Source organism: Centroberyx affinis, unplaced genomic scaffold (genome assembly GCF_046629955.1).
Source record: "Centroberyx affinis isolate AG114_WGS23_722 - 3 ecotype Tasmania unplaced genomic scaffold, CSIRO-AGI_Caff_v1 ptg003599l_1, whole genome shotgun sequence".
NCBI classification, from domain to species: domain Eukaryota; kingdom Metazoa; phylum Chordata; class Actinopteri; order Beryciformes; family Berycidae; genus Centroberyx; species Centroberyx affinis.
Window position 1 is genome coordinate 216,817 of NW_027281519.1, and position 26,398 is coordinate 243,214.

Consider the following 26,398-nt stretch of genomic DNA (forward strand, 5'->3'; position numbering starts at 1 on the left):
GCTTGTTTGGTGGTTTTCTCTTTTGAATTAAACTTAAACATTGGACAATAAATAATCTATCTAACATTATATCCAATTTATATTGTTTTAATAATACAAAGATGTCAATGAAAAAATGAGCAGTCCTTTCTTAATTCCTGAAAAACTTTATTATTGTAGATTTGTTTTGTAGATAACGTTTTTGTCCGATAAACCCACGATAAATGAACTCTGATAAACTTAGATAAGTTATGTTGAGTGTCCATCATTACAGAGACTGCCCTATAAATCTGCATTGCAAATTTTGCAAACTTCCTCTAAAGTTGATCTTTTGTTGTTCATTGCCAAAGCAGTGCAATTCTCAAAGCAACTGTGTGAGTCAAAACTGAACACTTCAATGTCATAGCTTAAAGCAAAATACATAACCACATTTCAAGTGGTAAGATTTCTACAATTAATCTTCAATCCCAAATTAATAAAAACATGAATCTCCAACTACTTATGATTAAAACAAAATGCTGTATAGATTCACTGATATCCAATTAGGTTGCTTCAATCATCAGTCATCTAACACGGTAACACCTCCACATTTTTGTCCTCTAAACCTCATTATTAATCAACTGATGCATTAATCTGGGACAAATATTGCTTATTGAATGAATATATACTGAAATATATATTGAAGAGAGTTTCATATTCTGACAATTCAGTGGGTTCCTGAGGTGCTGAGGACAAGAGAGTACACTAAACAGTCTATGCCTGAAGATGATTTATTTGTTTGTCAAAAGACAAGGCATCTTGTATTTATTGCCAGTGACATGCACTAAAAGTGTAACCAATCCCTGGGAAGCCTCCGGGATCCATCGCCCAATTTAACAACAAAAACATATTCACCCCCTTGACTCTTTTCTGGATCAAGAGTCTGGACCATACTGTTATATTGAATTGGTTAGTAACTTGAAAGGGGCGAGTTTGTATGATGTCGGGTTTGAGAGCCATTCTTAAAGGTTCCAGTGTGTGGCGGTAATGCAGCAGAGTGAACGAATGCCTGCCGCCACAATTCATAGTAGAAGAAGAAGATGCCCGTGCCCCGCCCTTTGACTCACTTCGCTAAGAGATGTACCTTTTTGTACCACTCGTTTGTTTACGAGGCGATTCCCAAGGCAGTTAGTGAGCCAGTTAGCTTGCAGGCTAACCAGCTGTATGCCGTTTTAAATACGCGACTTTGAGAGTCTGGTTTCATGGAAGACACTGCGCCGGTGACGATACATTTCCGAGGCTGTTAACGTGATTGATTTAAAGGGCGTATAAAGCTGTAGGTGGTGGTCAGTCGCACGACCAGATCAAATTAATAGCCTAGCTGTAGTAGGCTAGCTTACTTTAACGTTATGGCGTGACGTTAGACAGGAAAGAGGTTGTTTGACGACGTGTAGCCTGGACCAAGGCTTTTTGATGATAGCATTTTATTGAAAACGCCGAAATTGGAGAGACAAGCGCATGTGTTTACTTTGCAGCGCTAGCAGGTTAGCCTGAGACAGCTAGCGGGCGACTAACTTGTATTAGCTAGCTAAATTCACGTTAGCATGGCGTCAGACACAAGTGACACAGAGGAATTCTATGATGCTCCCGAGGACGTTAATTTCACGCCATCTCCAAAAGTGTAAGCAAACCTCTTTTGGTAATTCGGGAGGGATATAACGTTAGATATTCAGTTCTTCAGCTTGCTATGTGCCAGCTGTTATCTGTCAAACTAAATAGCGAGCTAGGTAACTTAGTAATCACACTGACCCTCTATTGAGTTTTGCAGAACACAGCTTTAAGTTGTTATTCGTTTTTTACAACTCATCTGTTTTGAAGACAAGTCCCTATTCGAGTGCTTAATGACTGTGCAGTCGGTTTTGGATGTTGTCAGAGTGACATCTTAAACAACTAAAATGTCAGAAAGACAGACTGACAGATTTTACATTGCATGCCGTTTAATGTTAGTGAAGGGAAAGTCCACCTTAACACACAAGTCACATGATGTTATTCCTAGGATCTTGGACAGTTGGATAAGGTTTTTGCACAGGAACAGGTCTGTCCAAAAGCTGGGACCGAGAGCCAAGTCAGCACTCCATTGTTTGTAACCAAATTGTAACCAAAAACACCCTCCCAGAGTAATGTTTTTGTAATGTTTAAACGCCAGGAAGAAAATACGGGGCTGTCATTTAGGGGGGCTATCAAGTCAAATCAAACGTTTCAATCATTATTGACCAAAGTTATCAAAACTTCACCAGCACACTGCCGAGTCAATGGCCAGCTTGATGTAAATGCTCAAAAAAACATTACAGTATGTCAGACCTACCATTTGTTATAAATGGAGCACCTCCAGAAAGTCTTGACATTAGAGATCTGAAACTTGGCTCCCTGTATTTTCATTTTGGGAGAAAATAGGCTCGTTCTTGTTTACAAATATTAATTGAACTGCCTAAGGTAACAGTAATAAAATAAATTATTATGAATTTGTTTTTAGATTGGATTTGCCTTTGAATCTTGTATGTTAGATGAGGACTTTTGTTGTATTCCTGAACTGTTTCCCTGTGTGTGTTTTAGGTCACCTGCAAAGTTTGTCATTCCCTCGCCTCAGGTAAGTTTATCTAAAACCAGGGTTTGTTGAAAAGAAGCAATATCTCTTGATTAAACACTCGCTATTGGAACTGAATTTGCACCAAATAGCCATGAGTGTTGGCTTTAGCTTGACTGTTGCCAAGGCTCGAAGACGAAGCAAAAGTAATACAGCACACAATAGTTTTACATGTAATTGTTGAAAATAAAGTGTCCCACTATCTAGAGGTGACTGCAATGTTGATAGTCCTCCTTGCAGTTGCACCTACCTTGCCTCACTTCAAGGGAAGATATTAGTGCCCTATGTGAAAAACATTCAAATGTAGCCTATGTTTTTTCTGACTGCAAGTGTTCAACACCTTGCCATGATAACTTTTATATGACAAATGTCTATCAGTGTTTCGCCAGTGTTTCCTTTAAATTCATTTAAATGCAGTGTTCCCTGACAGCTAGAAAAAATGTAAATAAAATGAAAATGAATCATGTGACATCGTTGCTCAGCCCGCAACAGTTACAATTGAAATTACAGTTACAGTTATCAAGATATGATATAAATATCCAAATAAGAGCCATTCTTACACTGCAATACATCCTGGAAGCGACACTGGAATGGGCCTAGGAGTGAACCTGGGTCTCAGAACCGACACTGTCCTCACACACCACATCTACTAAAAGTAGACTGAAAACACTGGTTTAGCAGTGAGAAGTGAATTGAATCTTGGAACAGCTTTTCATGCAAGGATAATCTTTGGTGAATCAGATGGATAATTGGGTTCTGAGAAAAAGTTGAGTGAAAAAAAGTTCAAGTGCAGTGGAGTTTGGCAGTTTTGGGCAAAGGAAATCAAAGAAACAAGCTTGTAAACAATTACAATAATTTGGTGAAGTATTTATTCTTCAAATGGGTTTCCATCAGTGTGAATGTGTTTCACAGTGGACATTACTAGCCTACTACAAAGTTGGCATGTCTGCTACTTTTGTTGTATGTTTTACAGGTTAATGATAATATTTTCGCTGTTTGTTTTCTGAACATCTCTTGCAGAGATCGGTGAACCCTGTACAAGATGCGACCAGTGGACTGGCCACACCCGACACTCATCAAGATGATCCCCTTCAGGTATGGTTCTCTCTTTCACAGAATACTGGCCCACACTAGATGGCCCTCATATAAAGGAACTCTGGGAGTGCCAGATCCTCAGAGCTGAGAAACGACAAGAGAGGGTTGGCTTTGGGTCATAAAAATGTACTGTTCAGGCTTGTGGAGGTGTCTTTGGCCAAATTCAGCAAACATCTCTGATGGGAGGTGACCACTTTATAAGCACAATCATATATCCCACATTCACACCCTTTCCTGTATTATCCAAGGCAGGTTCTATGCGGGTGCTTACTCTGTAAATGTGTATTTTTGTGTTTTGTTTATGATTTAACTCCAGTGATGCCAAAGGCAAACCTACACATTATGTGGACAGTAACATTGTTCTGTTTTGTTCTGTTGTAGTTGGGCTGTACATGGGAACTTATATCAGATTCTGTTCATTGTTAAATCGACTGACTGTTATTTTCTGTTCCTCATACTCTAGATCATTGACAGCATCATTGAGGAGAGTCAAAAGGGAAGTGTTGGTGAGGTGGCTGAGCTGTTAGATCAGCTGCATGTTGATGTAAGGGCAGAGCCGGAGCTGAAGAATGACAGTAATGCTCAGGAAGTTCCTGTGGAGCTAGCGGAGCCTGTTGTGGAACCTCAGCTTGTTGAGAGGCCAGAGCAACCACAGGAAAGTGCAACAAGGGAAGGAGCATGCTCCATATTTTTCCCTGAACCCATAGATTTCCCAGGCCCATCAGCTGGGCCACAGGAACATGTTCAGCCCCCAGACATCACCAGCACCCTAGGCCAGAGTCAGCCTGATCTGCCTCTTGCGGGTGCAGAAGTGGAGCAGGAGCAGAGACCTGCAGACATCTTAGATCAGGTCCCCCTCACAGACAGGCCCGCTGACTCAGACTCCTCTGGGCCTACCAAACCCCCACGGCAATTCACAGTGGAACCAGACATTGTAGCCAGCACCAAGAAGCCTCCTCCCACACGACCACCCCCACCCGGTGGTGCTCCACCACCGAGGCCTCCTCCACCGTTCAGGCCGACTCTACCTCCTGGCAAGAAGTCTCAGGAGTCTCTGAGGCCAAGTGGACTTGAAGGTAGATAACACAGTACACAGTCAAGGGCATGAAAGTTGATAAGCGTTATGTTGATCCAAAATGTTTTTTGAGCAATGGAACTGAACAACCTTTAAAACAACAATGGAACAGTCTGTGTGTTAAAGGATTCACTGTTGCAGGTTAGACAGCAATAGTTATTCTAAGTTCCAGTTTCATGAACATAAGCAAAGCAGTCTCAACGGTTTTGCTATTGGTTTAGGTACGGCAGATAGCATGACTGAAAAATTTCCATACATGCCACCAGCTAATAATCTGGGAGATTTGGTGCAGCATTACACCCACCCTATATCAGTCAGCTCAATCCGTTGCTTACTGTGCCAAAATGTTAGAGAGCTTTACCTATGTTATTATAACTTGAATTGACATGCCTTATTTAGGCTTAGTACACACTTTGCCTCACATGGACCTTGGACATGAACCCACTGCTCAGAGTTGAGGGGAAAATTTAAAAAACAACACTGATCACCAAAAAGAGAATCAAGTATTTGGGCCCTATGCTGTTATCTCCTGGGCATAGTCATTTCTCTAGTCTCACATCCCTCGCACCGCACATCACAACTTCTTCTCACTTCCTTTCTTTAGCAGTGCCAACAGTAGAATAGTAGATGTAGACTGACAGCTCTGTTTTTTTGTTAAAAAAGACAAAAAAAGTCCAGTCCAGTGACCAATATGTCACCTGGTTTTGACCTGTGACTGTAGCACCCCTCCCTTGGGCCAGTCAGCGTAACTTTGAAAATGCCAGAACACAGTGGTGAGATGCATCATTCCTGCCAAGTTTCGTCAAAATGCTATCATTGGTGTCTAGATATACCAAACATACAAACGAACGTTTCAAAAGTTTTGGTTGGCAGAAGACAAGTAAGAAATGCACTGTGCTTACATACTTGATACTTGACTGTAGTTCAGATTGTTAAGAAGCCTACCTGATGTATTATAAACTGGAAGGATTTTCACTCCATTCCCAAAAGCGCTTACGCTAGTGTTGTTTTTTGAGGAAAAAACAGCCAAAATTATTTGCATTTGTTAGCAATGCTAGAGAATGGCAGTGTGGCTGAATACAATTTCTTTGAAGTGAAGACAGCTAATCAGATCCTGATTGCAGTTAGAGAATTGTAGATTATAAACACTTGAAGTACCGAGCTCTGCGAGTGGGTGTTACATTCCTGAGTATCTATATATTATCGAGGGCGCCAAGACCTGATGTTTTTTGACTAAAATCAGGTGTTTCTAAATTGACTTAAAACCTTGTGTTTTGTTGTGTTATTATCCAGTGTCTGTGCCCATTGCAATCAGCGTTGATGCGCTGGAGCCGTCCGGCCTGGTGTCTCCAAGCAGCACAGTGAGGAGTATCACTAAGGAGCTGCAGCATTCCCTGGATCTGGCCAGTGCCACCAGCGGGGACAAGGTGGTGACAGCACAGGTCAGTGAGGCTGCATGCCGGACCACTTAGTCAGGCATCTGGTGCCCAACCAGAACTTAACGCTCGGAGATCAAACTACATAGCATGTAGGAGTTCTGTTCTTATCTATTGTACCGTTGGTTGGCATGTTTCCTTAGGAGAATGAGGAAGAGCAGGCCTCAACTGCCAGTGGGGGAGACACTCCAGGCCCCCAGCGACCTCGTTCGAACTCCGGTAGAGAACTGACAGATGAAGTAAGAGTCCCTGCGTGTTTGTTTCTTACTCTTTTATTGCCGTTATTCAGCTTGAATCCAAACCATAACCCAATGTACCTCTTGCATATCGCTTACAGCAGCTTTCTGTGCATCTGTATCTAGGGATCATATTTTGATGTGTGGTCTTAAAACAGGAAATCCTGGCCAGTGTGATGATCAAGAATCTGGACACTGGGGAAGAGATCCCTCTAATCCAGGCCGAAGAGAAGCTTCCTGCTGGGATTAACCCCCTCACCCTGCACATCATGAGGAGAACCAAGGAGTATATTACGTGAGGGGAAAATGCTTTTTATGTCTTGGCTGCTCTATTCTATGAAAATTGTTGAATGTTTTAGTGCTCAACACAGATCATGTAGAAACAAATATGGTACATTTTCTAGAGGAAGTTGATCTGTTATTTTTTTTCCTCTCAGGAATGATGCAGCACAGTCAGATGATGATGACAAGGGCCAGGCTCCGCTGTCAGACACAGATGGAGGAAAACTGAAACAGAAAACGTAAGGATGATGACTTGTTGTCACCTGTTGCTAGAATTGATTTTTTTCCCCTTTTCTGTTACACAATCTAGCATTGGATACAGTCATTTTCTTGTCCCTTAATACTTCCCCAGAACCCAATTTAAAAAGTTCCTGGGCAAGTCTGTGAAGAGGGCCAAGCATTTTGCTGAGGAGTATGGAGAGAAGGCAGTCAACAAGGTGAAAAGTGTGCGTGATGAAGGTAAGATAAAACGGCAATTTACAGCATTTGTACAGATGCTTGAATTCCAGAAAAATGCTTCAAATTTAATCGTGTCTTTTTGATGTGGAGAAAGTGCTTGAATTATGAATAGAGTACTTTAAAGTACATTATGCAGTACATTGTAGGTTTATATTTTATGCTGTCATCCAGAGCTACTTACAATAATTGCACAGTAAAAACTAGTGATAGGATGGTTGGTCTTTTTATAAGTGGAAGTAGAGGAAGATTAAGAGCTTAGTTAAGTGCAGGCAGCAGAAGAGAGTTGGGCAAGGTGGCCATTTTGAAATGGATGTGGGCACCGAGGCCAGTATAGGATACAGGAAGGAGTGTAATTTTGTCAAACTTTCCACTGTCATAATCAGAAATACTAGTCAACTGAAATGAATAAATTACAGCACCAACAAGCCATTTGTGGGTGCAGACGGTTCTGACCTCCTTTTCACTGCTCAGTGCACTTTAAGCCCACGCGTTTATCTGCTTGTCTCGTTGACTGTGTATCTGCATGTTTCATGAAGTAGAGTATGTGGTAGTATTCTGTGATAAGTAGCAGACTCTTACAGATAAGCCAGGGTGTCTGTTGAATTGCTATATTCTACAAATATTTCTCGAAAAGGTTGCCAGATTTTACATAGCTGCTTGAGGAATGCAAGTGTCACAAGATGTTTCACAGTTGCATGTGTGGCTGTAAGATCTTGCATGAACGTTAGATGATGATGATAGTAACAACAGACAGTTTTATCCCTGAACCCCTAATACAGGAAAATGAGGTGCTGAAAAAGCTTGAAAATTCACTTTGAAAGATTTGCAAACCCTTCACTTCCTTATTATAATTTAATGCCACTGTTACAAAGGTTTTGGTATTCTCTAACTGTGGTCTTTTGTTCTGGGGGGGTGGGTCAGTGTTCCATACAGATCAGGACGATCCATCATCCAGTGACGATGAGGGCATGCCCTACACCAGGCAAGCCAAATTCAAGGCAGCGCACAGCTTCAAGGGCCCCTTTGACTTCGATCAGATTAAGGTTGTCCAGGACCTCAGTGGGGAGCACATGGTAAGAGGACCTCTGTTTTTTTTGGTATTTTGTTTGTTTGAATGATGTTTAAAGGAACATGTATATTTAATGAATCCTTGTCTTGTCTTCAGGGGGCAGTTTGGACCATGAAGTTCTCTCACTGTGGGAGGCTGCTGGCAACCGCAGGCCAAGATAATGTGGTTCGCATCTGGGTCCTAAAGAATGCCTTTGACTACTTCAATAACATGAGGATGAAGTACAACACTGAAGGTAAACTCGTCAACATCTGTCACAAATGTGGAATATGTCTTTCTTTACTGTATAATGATTATTGTTTAATTGTCTTAATGTATCTGCCACATCTTTGGTTATGGTAAACATTCTTTTGGTTTTGGCTTATCCAGGTCGAGTTTCGCCTTCTCCCTCTCAGGAAAGTTTGTGCTCTTCTAAATCTGACACAGACCCTGGGGTGAGTGAAATTAGGAACCCTCTTATTTGTGGGTGGTCTAGCATCGCCTGGAAAACTTAATTAACATTGGAGATTTGAATGTACTCTTTTTCCCAGGCTAGTTGTGCTCCGGAGGACCCAGACACAGAAGACAGGAACGCCCCCTTCCGTCAAGTCCCCTTCTGCAAGTACAAAGGTCACACGGCTGACCTGCTGGACTTGTCCTGGTCAAAGGTGATGTCTTACTTCCCTGTCTCCACCCTCATACCTTTCAAACACCCTCGATTCATGTTTTATTTCTCACTTTTTCCATTTTTGTGTCCATGTAGAACTTTTTCCTGCTCTCCTCTTCCATGGACAAAACGGTCAGATTGTGGCACATATCGAGGAGAGAGTGTCTCTGCTGCTTTCAGCACATTGACTTTGTCACAGCCATTGCTTTCCACCCCAGAGTAAGTTGACTCACCTAGTATTTACTGCTTTTAAAGATCCCATGAAATGGCTTCTTAACTTCCGGGATTTGATGCATTTTCTGTTGAAGGGAGAGAAAGGCAATTTTATTTGATGGGAGGGGTGCGGAGGTTTGGGATTGTTTTATTGGTTAGAAATGTATATTTACGCCTACTGGTGCAGCATGAAGTCACCACTAAAGATGCTGTATTTTCCAGGAAGTACAAGTAATGGCCGTTCATTTCATGGGGATCATTTAACACAAGTCTTACGGAATCTTTTGCTTTTGGCTCCACCACAGTATTTAGAGTAACATAATGTCCCTTGTCTCCCAGGATGACAGGTACTTCCTGAGTGGTTCTCTGGATGGGAAGCTGCGGCTCTGGAACATTCCAGACAAGAAGGTGGCGCTGTGGAACGAGGTGGACGGCCAAACGCGCCTCATCACTGCTGCCAACTTCTGCCAAAATGGGAAGTACGCTGTCATCGGCACCTACGACGGCCGATGCATCTTCTATGACACAGAGGTACCCAGCCCAGCTACTTCCTCTTTTCTAACCACAGTTCTTTGTTGTTCTGTGTAATATCATAGTGTTAGATCCAAGGTGACCAACCAAAATAAACATACCAATGATGGTGCTCAGTGGTTTTCTGTTTATATATTCCTTAGCGTCTCAAGTACCACACCCAAATTCACGTGAGGTCCACCAGAGGTAGGAACAGAGTTGGACGCAAAATCACTGGCATTGAGCCTCTACCTGGAGAGAATAAGGTAAGGTTGAATCTGCTCTAAGAAATAACTGGTCATCTGTTTGATTTCTTTGTAACATGACAGATCTGTTAAATGGATCTGTTCTTTTCTTCCCCTCAGATTTTGGTGACCTCCAATGATTCCCGCATTCGCCTGTACGACCTGAGGGACCTGTCTCTATCCATGAAATACAAGGGTTATGTGAACAGCAGCAGCCAGATCAAGGCTAGCTTCAGGTCAGGGTGGTTCTCTTTCATGTTTTTTTGCCCAGGCCTGCAGGTGATATTGAGCATTTTGGGATGTGCCAGTTAGGATCTGTGATGCCTCGAAGTGTGGCTCGACTAGTGGAGATGTGAGGTGTTGCTCTGCCTCGGGTGTGCTGCCTTTTATTCTGTTTGTAAATTGTAGTAGATGAGGTTAACACTTCGTCTTGTAATTCTCCATGTTGAAGTTTTCATTGTAATTGGATTGTGTCATCATGCGGTACCCCAAACTCTGTCTCACATCTATGAATTTCTTTAGTGTTGGTGTCATCAGTGTCCAGTATTAAACATGGGCAAACACAAAAACAGACTTAAAGTGTAACACTCTTCCTACAGCCATGACTACTCCTTCATTGTCAGTGGCTCAGAGGATAAGTACGTGTACATCTGGAGCACTTACCACGACTTGAGCAAATTCACCTCTGTGCGACGGGACCGCAATGACTTCTGGGAAGGGATTAAAGGTAATGTGTTTTGAATGCTAATCAGTTTATTTAAAAAAAATTAACAAGCTGTCTAATTTGTTTGTTTCATGTGACTAAAGCTCTTTTTATCTTTCAGCGCACAATGCAGTGGTCACCTCAGCTATTTTTGCGCCGCACCCAGGCCTTATCGTTCCACAAGAGCCCGGGGCAGAGAAACCTGATGCAGAGTGTAAGAGCCTGGACTCCACTGACTCTGAGACCATTCCCTCAGGTATGTTAACTAGTATAAAGTAGGTATAAATATCAGTATGCTGCACTTTAAATGCTGAATAAAAATGTTTTGTCCTTTGCAGGAGCCCTAAAGACAGATCACACAGAGGTTTTACTCTCCGCTGACTTCACTGGCGCTATCAAGGTTTTCATCAATGTAAAAAAATATTGAGCACTTCAGCAGCTGTCGGCTCTTCCCACATTCAGGCCCGTTCGTCGGCGTTCAGCCCTACAGATGAAGAGCACCCTGTCAGTGGCCTCTAAACTCAAACAACTACCTACTGGCAAGCGCTCTGAGACTAGGAGCTTTTCTGGGAGAACAGGGACCCTAAAGAGTGGACGAAGTGGACTGTAAAAAGCTGACAAGATGTGATTTTCCCCGTCACATTTCTATTTTTTATCTTTAATACCAAGCAACTGTGAACTGTGTTTTGCATTAAAATAAGTTAAAAACCAGAGCCAGAGAAGCCAAGTGTGTGGTTTCAGCAGAAACTGAATCTGTTCAGAAATGTGTAAATTCACTGTTGGAAATTAAGACTTAGTAGAGTTTCGAAGCTACCTGTAACAGTATAATGGGCACCTTACCAGTTTCACTTGCTCCCACGTCTCAGCAATTTCTGCAAGGAATAACTCTCTCAAAAAGTGCAAGCCACTGGCCTAATTATGTCAGTTACAAATCTTAATGTGTCTTAATTGTGCGTAAAAGATGTAATCATTTATCTTGAAAACAAGGTTATTTGTTTGAAATATTTGTCATTTACCAAATAATCGTTTGTGCCTACAAAATCTAGATTGCATTTCTAAATTTATCAGTCAGATTCTTAAGCTTTCCTCTAAAAATGTATCGAACATTTCAGCTAATGACAGTATCAAAAACAGGTACAACAGATCTATATGTGGTTACTATTGATTAGGGCTGGGTATCGGAATTTTTTTCAAAACCAATACTGGCTCTTAAGTACTTTTGATACCTTTCTTTGTTGAATGAAAGCACATTTCATTATATAAGAGTACTGTAAATTTACTGTCTAACATTTGCACATACTGTCTGCTTTTCTAAACAGAACCAGATCATGCTCTATTAATTTCCTCAATAAAAATGCACATAAACTATAAAAGCTTGTTGACACCTTTTTGATGCCTGAAAATCAATCAATGCCAAAAATCGGTACCCGGCCTTGATACCCGGCCCTACTAATGATATCCTCCACTCCCAGACAGGTCTGGGAAAGTAACACTCGCCCCCATCACCAAGAGTGATTTATTAAGTCTCATAGACTTGCAGCAACATTCTGATTAGTCCTCATTTTAAAAACAAACAAAACAAAAATATATATAACTAATTACAGTGTTCAAACTTCATCATACAAAAAAATGTGCTGAGTCTTGCCTGGAGAAGTCGGGACCAAAGGAAGTAGGAGAACAAAGAGTTGTCAGTTTTTCTGAAGAGCAAGTCAAAGACAATAGTGGGAGAGAGGAGTGTGTCGCGCACACTGCGATGTTAAGCACTGGCTGAGCAATCCATGGACGCCAACAGGCGGATTCAGCGCAAAAGTGAAACACAAGGTCCAGAGTTGAGGGTCAACGTTTGCTCTTCTTTGTCTTCTTGTGGGAGCGATGTGGTGACCGGGATCTGGACCTGGACCGCCGCGCCTTCCTGTCCGGTGACGGTGATCTGGAACGTTTGGACCGTTTGGGAGACCGTGCCCTGTGAAATAAGTATAACAGGATAAATGAGACAGAGTTTGGGAAGAATAATCAGGGCAAATACGTTGGTAGAGCTCAGAAAATATCTCATTGCACTTGCTTTAAAGGAGAGATGCTTCTGCATTTCTGGGTCTGTTCATCGGCGTCTCTACTCCGTCCCCTTCTTCTGTCCCCGTCTTCACTTCTTTTGCTCCTCTCTCTGTCTTTTCTCTCATCCTTTGACCTGTCTTTGGACTTTGATGTGGATCTCTCGCTCTTTTCCTCATCGTCCTTCTCAAACTCCTAAGGTAGACGGGTACAACATCCAGATGAATTGAGATATGGGCCTGTATCACTATCTGCCTCTCTTTTAAAATAATTTATTTTTTACTGTGGCGGTTAACTGTCACTTTTTTTTATCTTGGTTTTCATTCAATGTACTGTCATAGTTACTGTGATAGAAATATTCTTATTTTGATTATTATAAACAAAGGCCCTCTATTTGCGTTGTTTGCTTTGGAGGCTCACCACTACTGAATAAATACTGGGGAAACTGGTCTGTATGCTTCTAAAACTCAATACAACAATACCATGTGCACCAAGGGCATAACGAAACAACATGCAGTATGAATTAAACACTATAGTATTATAAAGCTGACCAGTAACCCACCTTTTGTAGCAGCTTGTTCCTGTAGTGCTCCACCTGTTGTTGCATGCTCATTCCAGACTTCCTGGGCCTCTTACCAGACTCCAACTCATCCTGAATCTTCATAACCTTCACCTGTGTCAGAGACCGCACTGAATTAACTCTGCATATCTCTATCATTTCACTATTTGAATGCTTGAAGCTGCTGCCACAGAGAATAGCTCTCTATAGAGTCAAATTTAGGTTGGTATATATGGATATTGACATGATACAACAACTAAAGCACTAATTGTTACATTTGAATGACTAATGTTTGGTGCCAAAGATGTTTGAGATCATTAAAGTTACAAGGAAACTACATTTCACTGGTGTCTTGCTTCTGTAATCCAGTGCTTTTCCAGTTGGGGCAGGATGTTGGAGTGGGACGTAACAACTGTTCAAAAGTGGGTTGGACCGTAACAAACATCAGGACTGCAACCATGCTGTCTTAGCAAAGGAAACAGGGTCTTCTTACAGGTTTTGTATGATGGGAGGGGCAGAGGCGGGCAAATCTGTGATGGTATTATTGATTAGAATTTGTATGTATGGCTCCTGGTATGCCATGAAGTAATCACTAAATATGCGGTACTTTCCAGTAAAATTAATTGGATTTTGATATAAAAATTCGAGAAAATTTTAAAAAAAATTTCACATTTATTGTTCAATAGGTGTACATTATGATATGGAGAATTAGCTGACAAGGTGAAAAAGTCTTTTTTCATTTCACAGTGTACTTGCCTCCAGCTCTCTCAGCCTTTTCCTCTTGCCCTCAGACATTTGAAAACTTCTGAGCGAGCTCTGGAAGTCTGCGCTGTCATATTTGGACGAACTGCAGGAGTCATCACTGCTGTCACTCTCCGAATCCTCGTCTCCATCCTGGTGGTTTAAACTGTCGCCAGCAGGGGGAGGAGAACTATGAATCTGCATACCGTTAAGTATTATGTGTATATGGCTTTCACAGATGCAATAGAATCTACATGAAAACCAACCAGTGAAGCCTTCACATAGGCCTTACCTTACATTCATGTCGTCTTCACTGTCTTGCTCCACCACAGTATCCCATTTAGACTCAGTCTTGGCTGAGAGACAAAAGGAGAAAGATGAGTAGGGTGAAAGTAGACATACTGATATGACTCAGAGGTCATCGTGATCTAGGTGTTCACAATACCTTGGGGAAATGTCTCAGTGTCACCCATCTGCTCCCATTTAGACAAAGGCACTCTGGAGAGAGGAACGCTGCCATCATCCACTAAGGACAAAAAAACAATTATGACCAAGATGATGAGATGCTTTCAGTCTGGTCCTAAATATATTCTGTGCCTCTGGAAATTTGTGTTTATTTTTCCTATTTAAGTAATATAATGTTAATGATGTAATGATGGGAGACTTTATTCATCCCTGTAGGGAAATTCTGTTTTGGTTGCCCCCTCGACAGGGGGTCAGCGTGCACAGCCAGATACAGAACAGCACAACAGGGGATAACAGGGATTCAGTGTCTTGCTCAGAGACACTTCAGCAGGGCAGATAATTGCTGACACTGGAAACTGTGGTGCTTCGGGTGACAGATTGTGTTTTGATGTATGATGGACTCACAGGGCATTCCATCAATGTCGTCGATGGAGGCTCCCAAGGGAACACCATCTATGTCATCAACAGGGACTCCGTCCAGAGGGTCCCAGCCCAAGGGGCAGCCGTCGAGGTCGTCCAGAGGAGCTCTGTCCAAAGGTAGCCCATCTATAGGAGTCCCATCCAGCGGCGCACCGTCCAGATCACAAGACACCTCCTATGAGAGGACAGACAAGTGCAGGTATGCTGGGAGTTGTTTATTAGATCAAATAAACAATACAGCAACAGACATCCCATTAGGTCAAGTGCCACTGGAAAAAGGAATAATGTCAATAGTATAGAGTAGATAAATATTCAGCTCACCTCAGCTTTCTCTATCAACTCCTCTCCTGCTTTGACAAAGCCCAGAAAGATATTTTGAAGCTGGATTAGATAGGGCTCTGGGTATATGGCCCAGTCCTCCCACGCCCTAAAACAACTCATTACCTTTTGCTGTGGAGACAGGAGACAGAACAGGGTGAAAGTCCAGTATGAATTTTTTTTGTTAATATCCTTGTATAAGTCTGAGGCAATGAAAGTAGACATGATTACCTTAAACTGTTCAGCCTGCAATCTGGCTTGTATGTTTCTGTGCGCTGCGTTGAGGTCTCCAAATATCTGGGGTAGCTTTGTTTCAAAGCTGCACAGACAGAGGCAGAGACACTTAAGGGACAGCAGATGGCCAAGGAGCATAAATGAAATACGAGAGAAGTGTTATGCTGAATTGAGGGCAAGTCTCTTACTATTTACGATAATATGATGCACCGGCTACTTTGGCACAAGAGTTGTGCAAGATGTCTGACACAAGATACAATCTGGCAATCTATAGGAATAAGGAGAAAAAACATGTAAAATATGATGTGAGTCATATCACCTACGCCTATGTGCTTTACATACACATATTACATAACTGTGCAATGCTCATATTAAGGCTGTAAAGAGGGAAAATGTTTTTTAACTAACCTTCTTCTGTAGGGGCGTCTGAAGCAGGGCAAAGGATTCGGTGATGTGTCCCACTACTTCCTCCGCTGCCTCTGCTCTCTCAAGACAGAACAGCATGGCACTGCCAATATCTTCTCTCCGTGGAGTGAGCTCTTTCAGCAACGTCCCCAGTCTCTGTTTGTGCCTGAATGGTGCACACAGAAGAATTAACAGCGGTCTACACTCCATCTTACTAAAATTAGAAACATAAAATGTCACTATACCCGCTAGATCAACTTACTCAGTTCTGAGCTGGCCTTTCTTCACTTCCTCCTCCTCCTGGGAAGCAGCACCCTCCACCTCAGCCAGCTCCTCCTCTCTCTGGCTGTAAGGGTTTAGAACAGGGGCTCTCCATATGGAGCCTCCCCGGAACATACGAAAGTCTGAGGTCCTCCACTCGGTCGGGGACTCGCCCTGCGGTGGGGGTGAAGGACAGGAAAATGGATAACGGAGAAAAAAAAACAGCGGCTCCAGTAGAGATACAGCATGGTCTCTTTATCGTGGAGTAAAACCATCGATCTGGAAAGAGTTGGGCTATTGAAATCAGCATGGCTCCAATACTTGCAGATGGAACGATCATACATTTCTAGTCAGTAAGCAGAGATTGGCTAGTATTGCTTGGCAACACATTTATTTCCAGAAATAAAAAATAAATCTCTGGATTTCTGAATTGGGGACGAGTCAGTGCGGTCCTAGTAATTCTTCCTGATACACTGCAATGTTTTGGATCCAAGACTTTGCCATGGAGGAGACAGAGGAGAATGTGACATACCTGGAGAATGGAGTAGAGTTTCCAGCGGTAGTACACATGATCTTGGCTTTTGTTGTCAAACAGGAACCTAAGATGATAAAGAGGCAGTAAAATAAGTATGTATCCCACAAGGTTACTCAATAGACTAATAAATAAGCAGGCAGAGCAATCCTGACAGGAACACCTTACCTGTATTCTGGGTTGTTCTTCTCCTTGCTCATAATTATGGCTTCAAACATGGGTCCTTCACGCACCACAAACTCTATCATCCTGTGAATAAGGACTAATAGATTCCTGTGGGGTAAGAGGAGACTAGATAAGGCCGGGGTTGGGGTCAAAACTCTTAATGCACACTGGTCCTGAGCCCCTCAGCCTCTGTCTGTCAGATGCAGCATGAGATCTCTCATAACTCTTTCACACCGGACTAGTGACCTGTGAGATTTGCAGGTCGACTGTCAGAGCGAATGTAGTCGACCTGGTTAAGTCGACCCTGGTCAAGAAGTTCAGTGCTTAACCTGTGTCATTCTGCATCTGGGGTGTCGTGTCATCCACCATATTGAACACAGAGTGTAACACATAAGGTACAAGGCACAGTATGAATTGCCTTCGATACGGGACGGGCCTGAATCAACATAATATTCCCAGGTCAACATGTGCGTGAAAGGGGTATAAGAAATCACACTGCAGCACAGAGCAATATCCGTTCATTAGCACTGACTGAAAGTTGAGTTTAAAGCCCCAATCCAGAGTTTGTTTGGCTATATAAACATTTTAGGTCATTTCACCTTGATTCTTAAAGAGTTTCATTTCTACGTCAAAACTATTTAACTCATTGTAGCTCAACATGCAGGTCAGTTTTCACTTTGGCTCTGTAAGACTCTTGTAATAACAATTACAATCAATGGTTGTAGATTTGCCTCATCAAAATACATGGTTCTAATTCAATTCTAAAGGCTAACAAACCTGACATGTCAACTTATATAACAAATTGATACTTCCAAATGATGTGAAGACACATTTGGGCAGAGCTGTGAAATCAGCAGCAATTCAGAATTATTCAGGATCTTTTACAGCCTCAAAATAAACTCATATTTGTCTGTCATCAGTGTTGGTATCAAGAGTTCAGTCACTCAACCAAATTAAATAAGTCTTAATAACTAAAAGCCAGCAGCGGGGTAACACTGTTTCAACTGCAATTCTGGATTGGGGCTTTAAGCCTGAAACTGCTCTAAACTGGAACAACAGCAATATATACAGTACATTCATGCAGTGTTGCTCATTATGTGTCAGGTCTACCGCTGCAATTTAACTCTCATAAGTCTCATTATTCTCACCTGAAGAAGTACCTAATTTGATTAGTGGCACTACCTGTAATAGTGACAGTACAACTTACTACTGCTGACATCAAGTGGCACTGGTTATTAAATCTATCTGCCTTCTAGCTGTATCGGTCTGCAGTGTCTCAGCCAACCCACAGGAAACCCAGGGTGCAACTGATATTAAGACGTTGGCATAAATAAATGGCTCCAGTCTACTGCTATCCATTTTCCAGAATGACAGTGCTTTATTATAATAGAGACAACATGAATAAACTGAGGTGTTTGCGTAAACTAGAAAGAGAAAATACAAAATTACGTAAATCTGAGGCCATGGGCACCTCTGAATTTAAAAATAAGAGCCCCCAGTCCTAAGATGCAGGTGTCACATAGGCTATGTTGTCAAAATGTCCACTGGCAATGGCTAGTGTTACAACACTACAAACAGTATGGCAGAAGTTTGGGTTATGTGCTTGGTTACCAGGTCCTATATGTGAAGTACAGTGACAGCTCTTAGGACTGGGGCTTCCTGCCTGTAACAATCTGTATGGATACAGGAACAGTGCACCACGGCATCTGTCCTATAACACGTGTGTGACAACAGCTGGTCAGTCGTAGTAAGAAGATAGAGTGTGTGTACCTTTCGGTTGGGATAACCACTTTGACTACGGCTTCGGACAGAGTCTGTTCGTGAAGTCAAATCAAATAGTGAACATATTAAAAACTGATTATTTGTACAGATGAAACACTGCAGGATACATACAGCATAGAAAACGACGATAGCAGTCATAGTCATTGAAATGGGGGAGGGGAAACACACAGCTATACTAATTTACTAAATCATCTACAAAATACCCCTGTCTTTACATTTGCAACATTTTGATTACACAGTGAACTACTATGTTATTTTGAATTAAATCTGGGCCAAACCCCTTAGGATTAGGATATAATGTTCATCCTATGATATGGCACTACGCAGGTAAATAAGAGTTCTGCAAGGTGCTCTATAACTGAATGAAGAAGCATGCTGAACATTACTCAGTGTTCCCCCAATTTTGTCATTTTTTTTTTTTTTTTTACATCAGATAATTTTGCTTCTGGGACCTGGATTCATTCTTGTTTTCAGTCCCAGTACCTGTTACAATTTAAAAGTGGCTTTAATTTGGATATTTTACATCCATCATGATATATGGACAATTGTACTGTGGTTCTCTTGTATTTGTTTCATCTGATTAAACCAAAAGGCCAAATGGTGAATTTTCACTGTCTGTCATTTTTCTAGAAGTGGGGGCAATTGCGGGGAGCCAATTCTGCTCTATAAATATAAGGGAAAACCTCAAATAGCATCTCCAAAGGCTCGTTCTCCCACTCTCGCAGATTGCAATCCCTAATTAAACTGCAAGTCATGTCCTGTTCATTCATTGAGCGATGAATGTATTACACCAACACCCCAGTTCACTCCACACCCATTACTTGTCACTAAGATATAAGAGGCTACAGTGCCTAGTGAAACTTCACATTATAGAGAAATGACCATGCAAACACCCCAGAGTACAGAGACGACGTTACCTTGTCAAACTCCACCTTGGACCGGCCCAGCGGCTTGGTGAAGTCGTTGCGGAAGCGATCCCTTGGCTGAGCGTTGAAAGGCAGGCCTGACGGGGGCGGAGGTGTGGCCCGTACCCCGACCGGAGTGTAGAGGGGCTGAGGCGGGATGCGAGCTGGTTTCCCCCATCCCAGCTTCATTTCAAAGCCCATTACCACTTTACCTACAGCAGAAACAGAATAATCCCACGAGCACAGAGTCAGTACAGAATTTAACCGTGCTATAATCTAGCACTGAGGAAACTGCTGTTAGATAAACCAGGTACTGGAGCCTTTAAATTTTGCATCTTTTTAAAGTGATGTTGAACTTTGGTAGTAACTTGGGTTGTGTAACTTCCTGGTCATGATGTAACCCCAAAATCAGGACTTTGACAAAGTAGATTCTGCCAATATATAAAAAAAAAACAAGTCTCTCACTTTTTTTATTTCCAATTATTGGTAAACGTATTATTTTCTTCTTTCTATAAGTTTCCTCCAACTGGATTTCGGTGTTATACTTGTTCAAACTGAAAGGTTTAATAAACATAAAAGAAAACGATTCACTTGAGAACAATTCAGCAGCATGACTAGCTTTTTTATATATTGTCAGAATCAGCTTTGTTCATGTTCGTTTATGTGCTAGAAGTGAGATTTTCAGACCTGTTTCGCCATACATTGGCAGTGATTGGAGAGAGAAAAAAAACACAATTCTCCAATATCCTCTACTGGAGCAACAGATAACAGAGAATCGCTGATTTTGGGATTATATCATGACCAGGAAGCTACGCAACCCAAGGTACTACCAAAGTTCAACATCACTTTAAGTGTCAACTGTACCGTCTAGTGCAGCCAAGGCTCTCTCAGCGTCTCTCCTCGTCATGAAAGCCACAAAGGCTCTGTTTGTGGTCCGGCAGCGCTCCTCGTCTGTGCGGGGCCACATGATCTTCACGCTGGCCAGTGGACCATACTTACCGAACTCTTTGCAGAGCATCTCCTCATTCATCTGAAAGGCGACAGACATGAACACAGTGTCAATCGTGTATCTACGCTGCGCTGAGCCAATCGAAGGCGGTGAGTTCCTTTACCTTTGGGCTAATGCAGCTAATGTAGAGGTTAGTGGTAGTTGGCACTGCTAGGTCATCATATAATGCTGTAGGGGAAGAAATGGGACTGAGGTTAGCACAGCCTCTTATCCACATTCGCTCTCAAGCCACGAGGGCGAGCTTGCTTTTAGTGTCGTCTTTGACACTCCTGATCACCTGCCCAGGGCCAAATATTTGCAAATAGTGGTTCCTTTGCATTTATTTAGCTGTGGGGAAGATGTAACTACACTGAAAGTTCATCATCTGACCTAACTGCTCAACCCCCACTCCAATCTATGAAGGTAGATCTTTCTGTAATTTGTGCACTGATAGGAGAGAGGGGATGGCATGTGATATAGGCTGAGAGTAGGATTCTAATTTGAAGCTTGCTTCTATTGTGTGCTTCTATTACTTGACTGTTTTCCTCCCAAATTTTTCAACCAGTAACACACCAACAATAACCTGTGACTCTTACTTACATGATCGTCCTGATAATGGCGTGTCCAGATCTCCATATCCTCCTCCTCCTCCAGGGTCATTTTTCTTTCTTTTGTGTCTTTCCTCACGCTCTTCCTGTATTCTGTCAGTAAGACACTCATTTTCAGATATAAAAACAAGCCTGTGCCAAAAATATAACAAATGTCTTAATTGAAGCACGATATCTGACACTTTTGCGAAAGGACTTACAGCTTAAGCTCTTCTTTAAAGAGTTCGAGGTTACTCTTCTTCTTTTCTTCGGCCTTTCTTTTAAACAGCTGTTAATCAAACAAGTAACCATTATGGTGTTCAACACACATGGCTCTATATAACAGTGTTAGCAGTACAAACAGAAGAGTACAAACTTACAGGCTTTTTGCTGTCAGCAGACTGTACTGGGGAGACATGCTGGGATGCAGGGACAAACTTTGAGGCGGGTCGATACAGCTTACTTTTCTTCACCTCTGCTGCTTCCTCCTCTGCAAAAAGACCAGAAATTACAGAACATTAACAGTCCCAGTGTTACATGCAAAATTTACTAGCTTGTTAGCTTGTGGCTAGTAATTGCTAGTAATAATATCATTGCTTGTTTTTCTAGCCTTTATTTAGCCAGGCATTCCCACTGGTTTTAAGACAAAACTGGCCAAGAAAGAAGTGTCATTACAAACTACATCATGGTCAGTAGTATCTGAACCTCCAGTAAGTAAATGCAACCACCAGTGGCTGCCAATCAATAACTGCTCAAAGGTAAGAACCCATCACTAGTCCAGAATCAAATTATCCCAGTAGGTAAACGCATACAATCAATTAAGGTTCCTTCAGAGGAATATTTAACTTGGGTGGAACATTTTCCCTTTTCAACATGCATACACCTATATACAGGTTCAGGGGCAGTCAGCTTCCAACATTAGCTGCCCTGGGGATTTGCTTTTACCACCAGGATTCAGGCATTCTCAAAATCAGTAATTGCAAACAGGCAAAATGAATCCTTGTAATTATGATCCTGGACACAGAATTAAATAATATTACTTGCATCTTCTCTTCCTTGCTTGAGGATGTTGTAGAAGCATGAGTTTTACCTCTGCCAAGGAGGTTATGTTTTCACCCCAGTTAGTTTGTTTGTCTGTCTGTCTGTCTGTCTGTCTGTCTGTCTGTCTGTCTGTCTGTCTGTCTGTCTGTCAGCAGGATATCTGAAAACCTTTGAAATAGATTTCCATGAAATTTGGTGGACAGATAGGCCTTGGGCCAGGGAACAATTGATTAGATTTTGGTGGTGCTCCCTGATCTGGGATTTCCGCCATTAGCCGATTCTGTTTTAGCCATAACTATTAAACTAACAGAGATAGAGACTTGTTTCGAAGGGTATGTGTGCAGGAAATCAATTTAACTTAAAAATTTAAGTGATAGGAAGGTCTTTGAGTGAAACAGCAAGTTGGAGAATTGAAAGTGACTATGTAATGCTGACTATGGCTCCCCAGAGTGGACAATTTTTGTACTTGACCATTAAATAGGTATGGGCATGGAAAAATGTTGATATTGAACTGTGTCATTGGTGGTGAGTCAGCCTGATATTGTTTAACGATTATTTTAAATTCTCCACAGGAGTCCAGCTAATTCAGTTTAACATTATTGTAATTGTTAATAATTTATTACTTTCTGCACATTTCATGCAGAGAAAGTAAAATAACATAAAATATTCAGATATTGTTCAACATAGCTGTACAGAATTGCTATGAAGGTGAACCCTTTTGTAAAGCTATAGTGACAGCCATGATATCCTGGCTACTAACCTTTAGTTGCGTTCACAATACCCCCGCGTACAAAGGTTTTCACCCCGCTTTTGTCATTGCTCTCAAACGATGCCAAGAATTCTTCGAAAACCTCAGCTGCTTTTTCTTGCTCCTGAAAAAGTCACATTAGAAAAATAAAAAAAAAGTCTGCATACATATTTTATCCCTTCCTTCAAAAATGACTTAAACTCCTTCAAGATTTTAAGATTAAAGATTACTGCTTGATATGTCTATATTTCAAAAGGCAAGGACGGGCAGTTTCTTTGCAAATAACATGTAACATACCACAAAATGTACAGTTTTAGACACCTTATAGTACAAGGTCCAAACCAAACAGGCAGTCATTGCAAACAAAACCAAAATGACAATATGATGACCAATACTATACCATCCCCATTCCTCTCACCTTTTTCTTGAGCTCTTCTTGTTCCTTCTTTGTCAATGTTTTCACTGCACTGAGAGGTTTTCCCTTTCTATCTGCCATGCTCAAACTGCAAAAAGAAAACAGCTGGTTAGGTTACTTTAAAAATGCTAATATTTTACAAACCAATTTAGTAATTACTAGCTTTAAATCAAAAAGGTGAGTCACTAACATAGCCAGACTGTTCAAATTCTGTGACATAATCCAATGACGTTATTTTTTATTATTTCACCTCAGACATCCCTATTATATGCAGCTAAAAAATAGACATATTTATAGTTAACTGAGAGGAATTATCACAATCCCATCGACCTTAAATGATGTAATCCCATAGTTTAAAGGATAGGCTACTCCTGGTTATTTGCCACCATCTCTCCCATTTGTCTACCCTTGATGTCAAATGAGGGGAAAATGAGGCCGAGGTTGAAAATAACTTGAATGCCTCTTTACCCTTCAGAAGAAATCACCTGTCTTTTTTTAAATCAAAGTATCTGAGTTCTGTTTATGTGTAAACTGTAGCTGAGTGCACTAATAACACTTATAATTTTGCATTCATATTACTGTAATCCTGATGCATGTAATCCTCCACACACACACTCACACACACACAGATTCACACAAACAAACCCACAAGCACAGTTTGGTTTGCCAACTTGATGGTGCAAAATCCCAGCAGACTGTCTTTGCAAAAAACGACCTAAGGGTCCCCACACTGTAAATTGTTTGGAGGTGGGCGTGAGTGAGTGAATACTTGTCTGAAATCAGTAAAAGCTGCCAAAACTTTGTACTTTAGCACACTGCAATGCAAAACTAGTCCTAGTCAGATTCACACACTAACCCACATAAAGTCTAATTTACTGCTGAGGCTGAGGCTGCTTAATACGGTCAGAGTCAGGATGCGAAGCAAAGTAGGGATGTGATATAGATCCACAACAGATGAGCACCATCCTAATTTATATTACATCAATTTGTTAACATGGTCAAAATAATTTCCTGGATTTCCTGCTACCCTAAAAACGGAGGTATCGAAGATTATGAGTTTTTCAGTCAAAAACCTGAACAAAATTTCTCAGTTTTTCAGTCAGTCTGAGAGGACTGGCAACCCTAAACGTTGGTTAAAAGGCCTGGACCTAACACTTGAGTTTGCTAACGTTAGCTAACGTTAACGTTAAACTATCGTTGAAGTGCAGACAGATGACCAGCTAAGCCAATGTTAGCCTTCAGATGAGTAAGGTTAATGTTATGGTATAGCTAGTTGCTTCTTATCCATCTTCCATGATGTTGATGGCAAATCTCACAAGCCATACAGATGCAAAAAAAAGACCTACCGAGACGTTAGCATCTGCTAACCCGACTGGATTTCTAACAGTAGAAAACCTCAACGTTACTGTGCAACGTTTTCTTTCATCGCCACAAAGCACCGACTGCGCAGGATAGTATTAAAACACGCTGCATGCACAGAGCTTCCTACCTTGGCTAAAAACCTGTAACTTACAACGTGTGTTATGCTATTGCTTCACCATTTTGGTTACGACGAAAATGGATTTCCATCACAACATGCTGTCAAGAGGCTAGATTTCCGACTGGAGCAGTGGAGGCGGGGACCCCAGCTTGGTCTGCACGATATTATAATGAGTCTCCCTGTCGACTGCTGTGCTCCTAAATATTCATGACTGGAGAGACCACACGTTGAACTGGAAAGTGCTTTTTCACACGCTAAACGATAATTCTGGCCATGGTGAATGTTTTTCCAAGCGCCACCTCTCATGATATTCCTGTGGTAACCAATGTGGTAACCATGGGGATTTTGTACAGTCCTATACATTTTAACTACATTTTCTAAATTTTGAGGCTGGCCTCGGTGCGGATAAGAAACAAGCTTTTTATTATCATTAAGTCCGACTGATTTGTGCGTATACATGTCAAAGAATGTAACGTGCTTACTTGGCACCTTATTCTAATCCATTTCATATGAACTACTTTCAGTTCTTCCTCAGTTGAGTGGCTTGAATGAGGCGGGATTTAGGCTAACCACGGAACACACGGTGTGAAGTGTCTTTAGGCCATATCTCACACACCACCGATCAGGAACTTATGCACCTGCATCATTCGTGGGTGAAGACATTTTTTCAGTCATATCATTCACATCATGAACTGTTTCTGAAACACAGTGTCATCATGGATGTGAGGCAGCCTGCGCAGAGGAGGCGAGTGGATGATCCTGGTTCAGTGTGTCATCTCTAGAGGTTGTCGTGCCTCCTAGCGGCCACTAGGGGTCAGATAGGCTAACCGTGAGGACAGTGAGTGAGTTACTTTACAGGTCCATGATAACACAGCCAACAGACAAGCCACTGATTTGCTATAGCCAAAAACCATAAACATGTTTCGAGAAAATTGCATGACATCATGATTCCATGTACGTTTGTTGCAAATTCTGAACACTTGTGAATATTGAGTGTTTGCTGAATTAGCGTTTTGTTATTACGTTTGCCATTATAGCCTATCTCCCAGATATATTTTCAGCAGTAAACTAAAACATTTTCAAGTCGTTCCTATGATGATGACAACAACAGTGGTGGCTGAGGTGGTGTTGATGCCCCACAGCAGGTCTGAATGTTTCACCTGTGGAAGAGTAACATTTACCTTTTACCTTTACAATCATAATCTTTTAAGACCCAACCACTTATCCTTGAATCTTCTGTTACAGTTGGTTAGGGTCACACATCATTCCTTCTTTGTTCCAGCTCGTACTGACCATTTTACTGCCAGGTTATCTCTGTTTCAAGGCCAAGTAGCCTACATAGCTATAGGCTCTTGTTTGTTTCACAGTATAAATTGAGCTGCACTTCTCTATAAGGTGTGTATCCTGCTTGTTAGACACGCTCTGACTTTGTAAGAAACCATACTCTTGGACACTCCTAACCTGAGCTTGATTTCCTCAACACACCCAAGTGTTCTTGCTGTGTTCTTTCTGTGTATCTTGTTTATATTTCATTTTGTTATCAACATGTTATCTTTGTGTGCCCACTATCAGCACCCGTTGCACACCTGACCTGGAAGGAGGATCCTTCTCTGTGAGGCCTTTCCCAAGTTTTCTTCCATTTTATTTGGTGGGACGTTTTCCTTGTTCTCATTGAGGGTCTAAAGTTGGAGGGAGTCGTTTTCATTTAATGTTTCATATGTGAAACCCTTTG

At 41.7% G+C, this 26,398-nt stretch overlaps 2 protein-coding genes across 2 annotated transcripts; one reads left to right on the forward strand and one right to left on the reverse strand.

The window, feature by feature from the left end:
* The first annotated feature begins 1,132 nt into the window (after positions 1 to 1,132).
* On the forward strand, positions 1,133 to 11,925 carry wdr44 (WD repeat domain 44). Its single transcript, XM_071540287.1, has 20 exons — positions 1,133 to 1,639; positions 2,572 to 2,605; positions 3,623 to 3,697; positions 4,161 to 4,773; positions 6,066 to 6,214; positions 6,352 to 6,447; positions 6,603 to 6,739; positions 6,882 to 6,965; positions 7,079 to 7,185; positions 8,107 to 8,258; positions 8,351 to 8,489; positions 8,624 to 8,688; positions 8,785 to 8,901; positions 8,997 to 9,119; positions 9,453 to 9,644; positions 9,788 to 9,889; positions 9,989 to 10,104; positions 10,468 to 10,595; positions 10,693 to 10,827; positions 10,910 to 11,925. Exons 1-20 carry the CDS (start codon positions 1,563 to 1,565, stop codon positions 10,996 to 10,998), a joined length of 2,730 nt encoding a protein of 909 aa, XP_071396388.1. The 5' UTR covers positions 1,133 to 1,562; the 3' UTR covers positions 10,999 to 11,925.
* Positions 11,926 to 12,102: 177 nt separating this feature from the next.
* LOC139661729 (U2 snRNP-associated SURP motif-containing protein) lies at positions 12,103 to 24,762 on the reverse strand. Its single transcript, XM_071540288.1, has 24 exons — positions 24,533 to 24,762; positions 23,190 to 23,274; positions 22,784 to 22,895; positions 21,363 to 21,472; positions 21,204 to 21,271; positions 20,996 to 21,096; positions 20,520 to 20,584; positions 20,272 to 20,437; positions 19,420 to 19,619; positions 18,491 to 18,534; positions 16,724 to 16,828; positions 16,556 to 16,622; positions 16,025 to 16,197; positions 15,766 to 15,928; positions 15,546 to 15,625; positions 15,355 to 15,442; positions 15,127 to 15,255; positions 14,791 to 14,980; positions 14,366 to 14,446; positions 14,213 to 14,276; positions 13,936 to 14,086; positions 13,183 to 13,293; positions 12,634 to 12,815; positions 12,103 to 12,534 (listed from the first exon to the last, which is right to left on the reverse strand). Exons 1-24 carry the CDS (start codon positions 24,544 to 24,546, stop codon positions 12,408 to 12,410), a joined length of 2,676 nt encoding a protein of 891 aa, XP_071396389.1. The 5' UTR covers positions 24,547 to 24,762; the 3' UTR covers positions 12,103 to 12,407.
* Positions 24,763 to 26,398: the final 1,636 nt, after the last annotated feature.

Coding starts and splice junctions, on each gene's coding strand:
- wdr44 (XM_071540287.1), top strand. CDS start 1,563: ATGGCGTCAGACACAAGTGACACAGAGGAATTCTATGATGCTCCCGAG. Junction 6,448..6,602: donor GTAGAGAACTGACAGATGAA/GTAAGAGTCCCT, acceptor GTCTTAAAACAG/GAAATCCTGGCCAGTGTGAT. Junction 9,120..9,452: donor CCATTGCTTTCCACCCCAGA/GTAAGTTGACTC, acceptor CTTGTCTCCCAG/GATGACAGGTACTTCCTGAG.
- LOC139661729 (XM_071540288.1), bottom strand. Junction 21,473..22,783: donor TATTGTGAACGCAACTAAAG/GTTAGTAGCCAG, acceptor GTCTTTTTGCAG/AGGAGGAAGCAGCAGAGGTG. Junction 15,929..16,024: donor AAAGGCCAGCTCAGAACTGA/GTAAGTTGATCT, acceptor TGCACCATTCAG/GCACAAACAGAGACTGGGGA.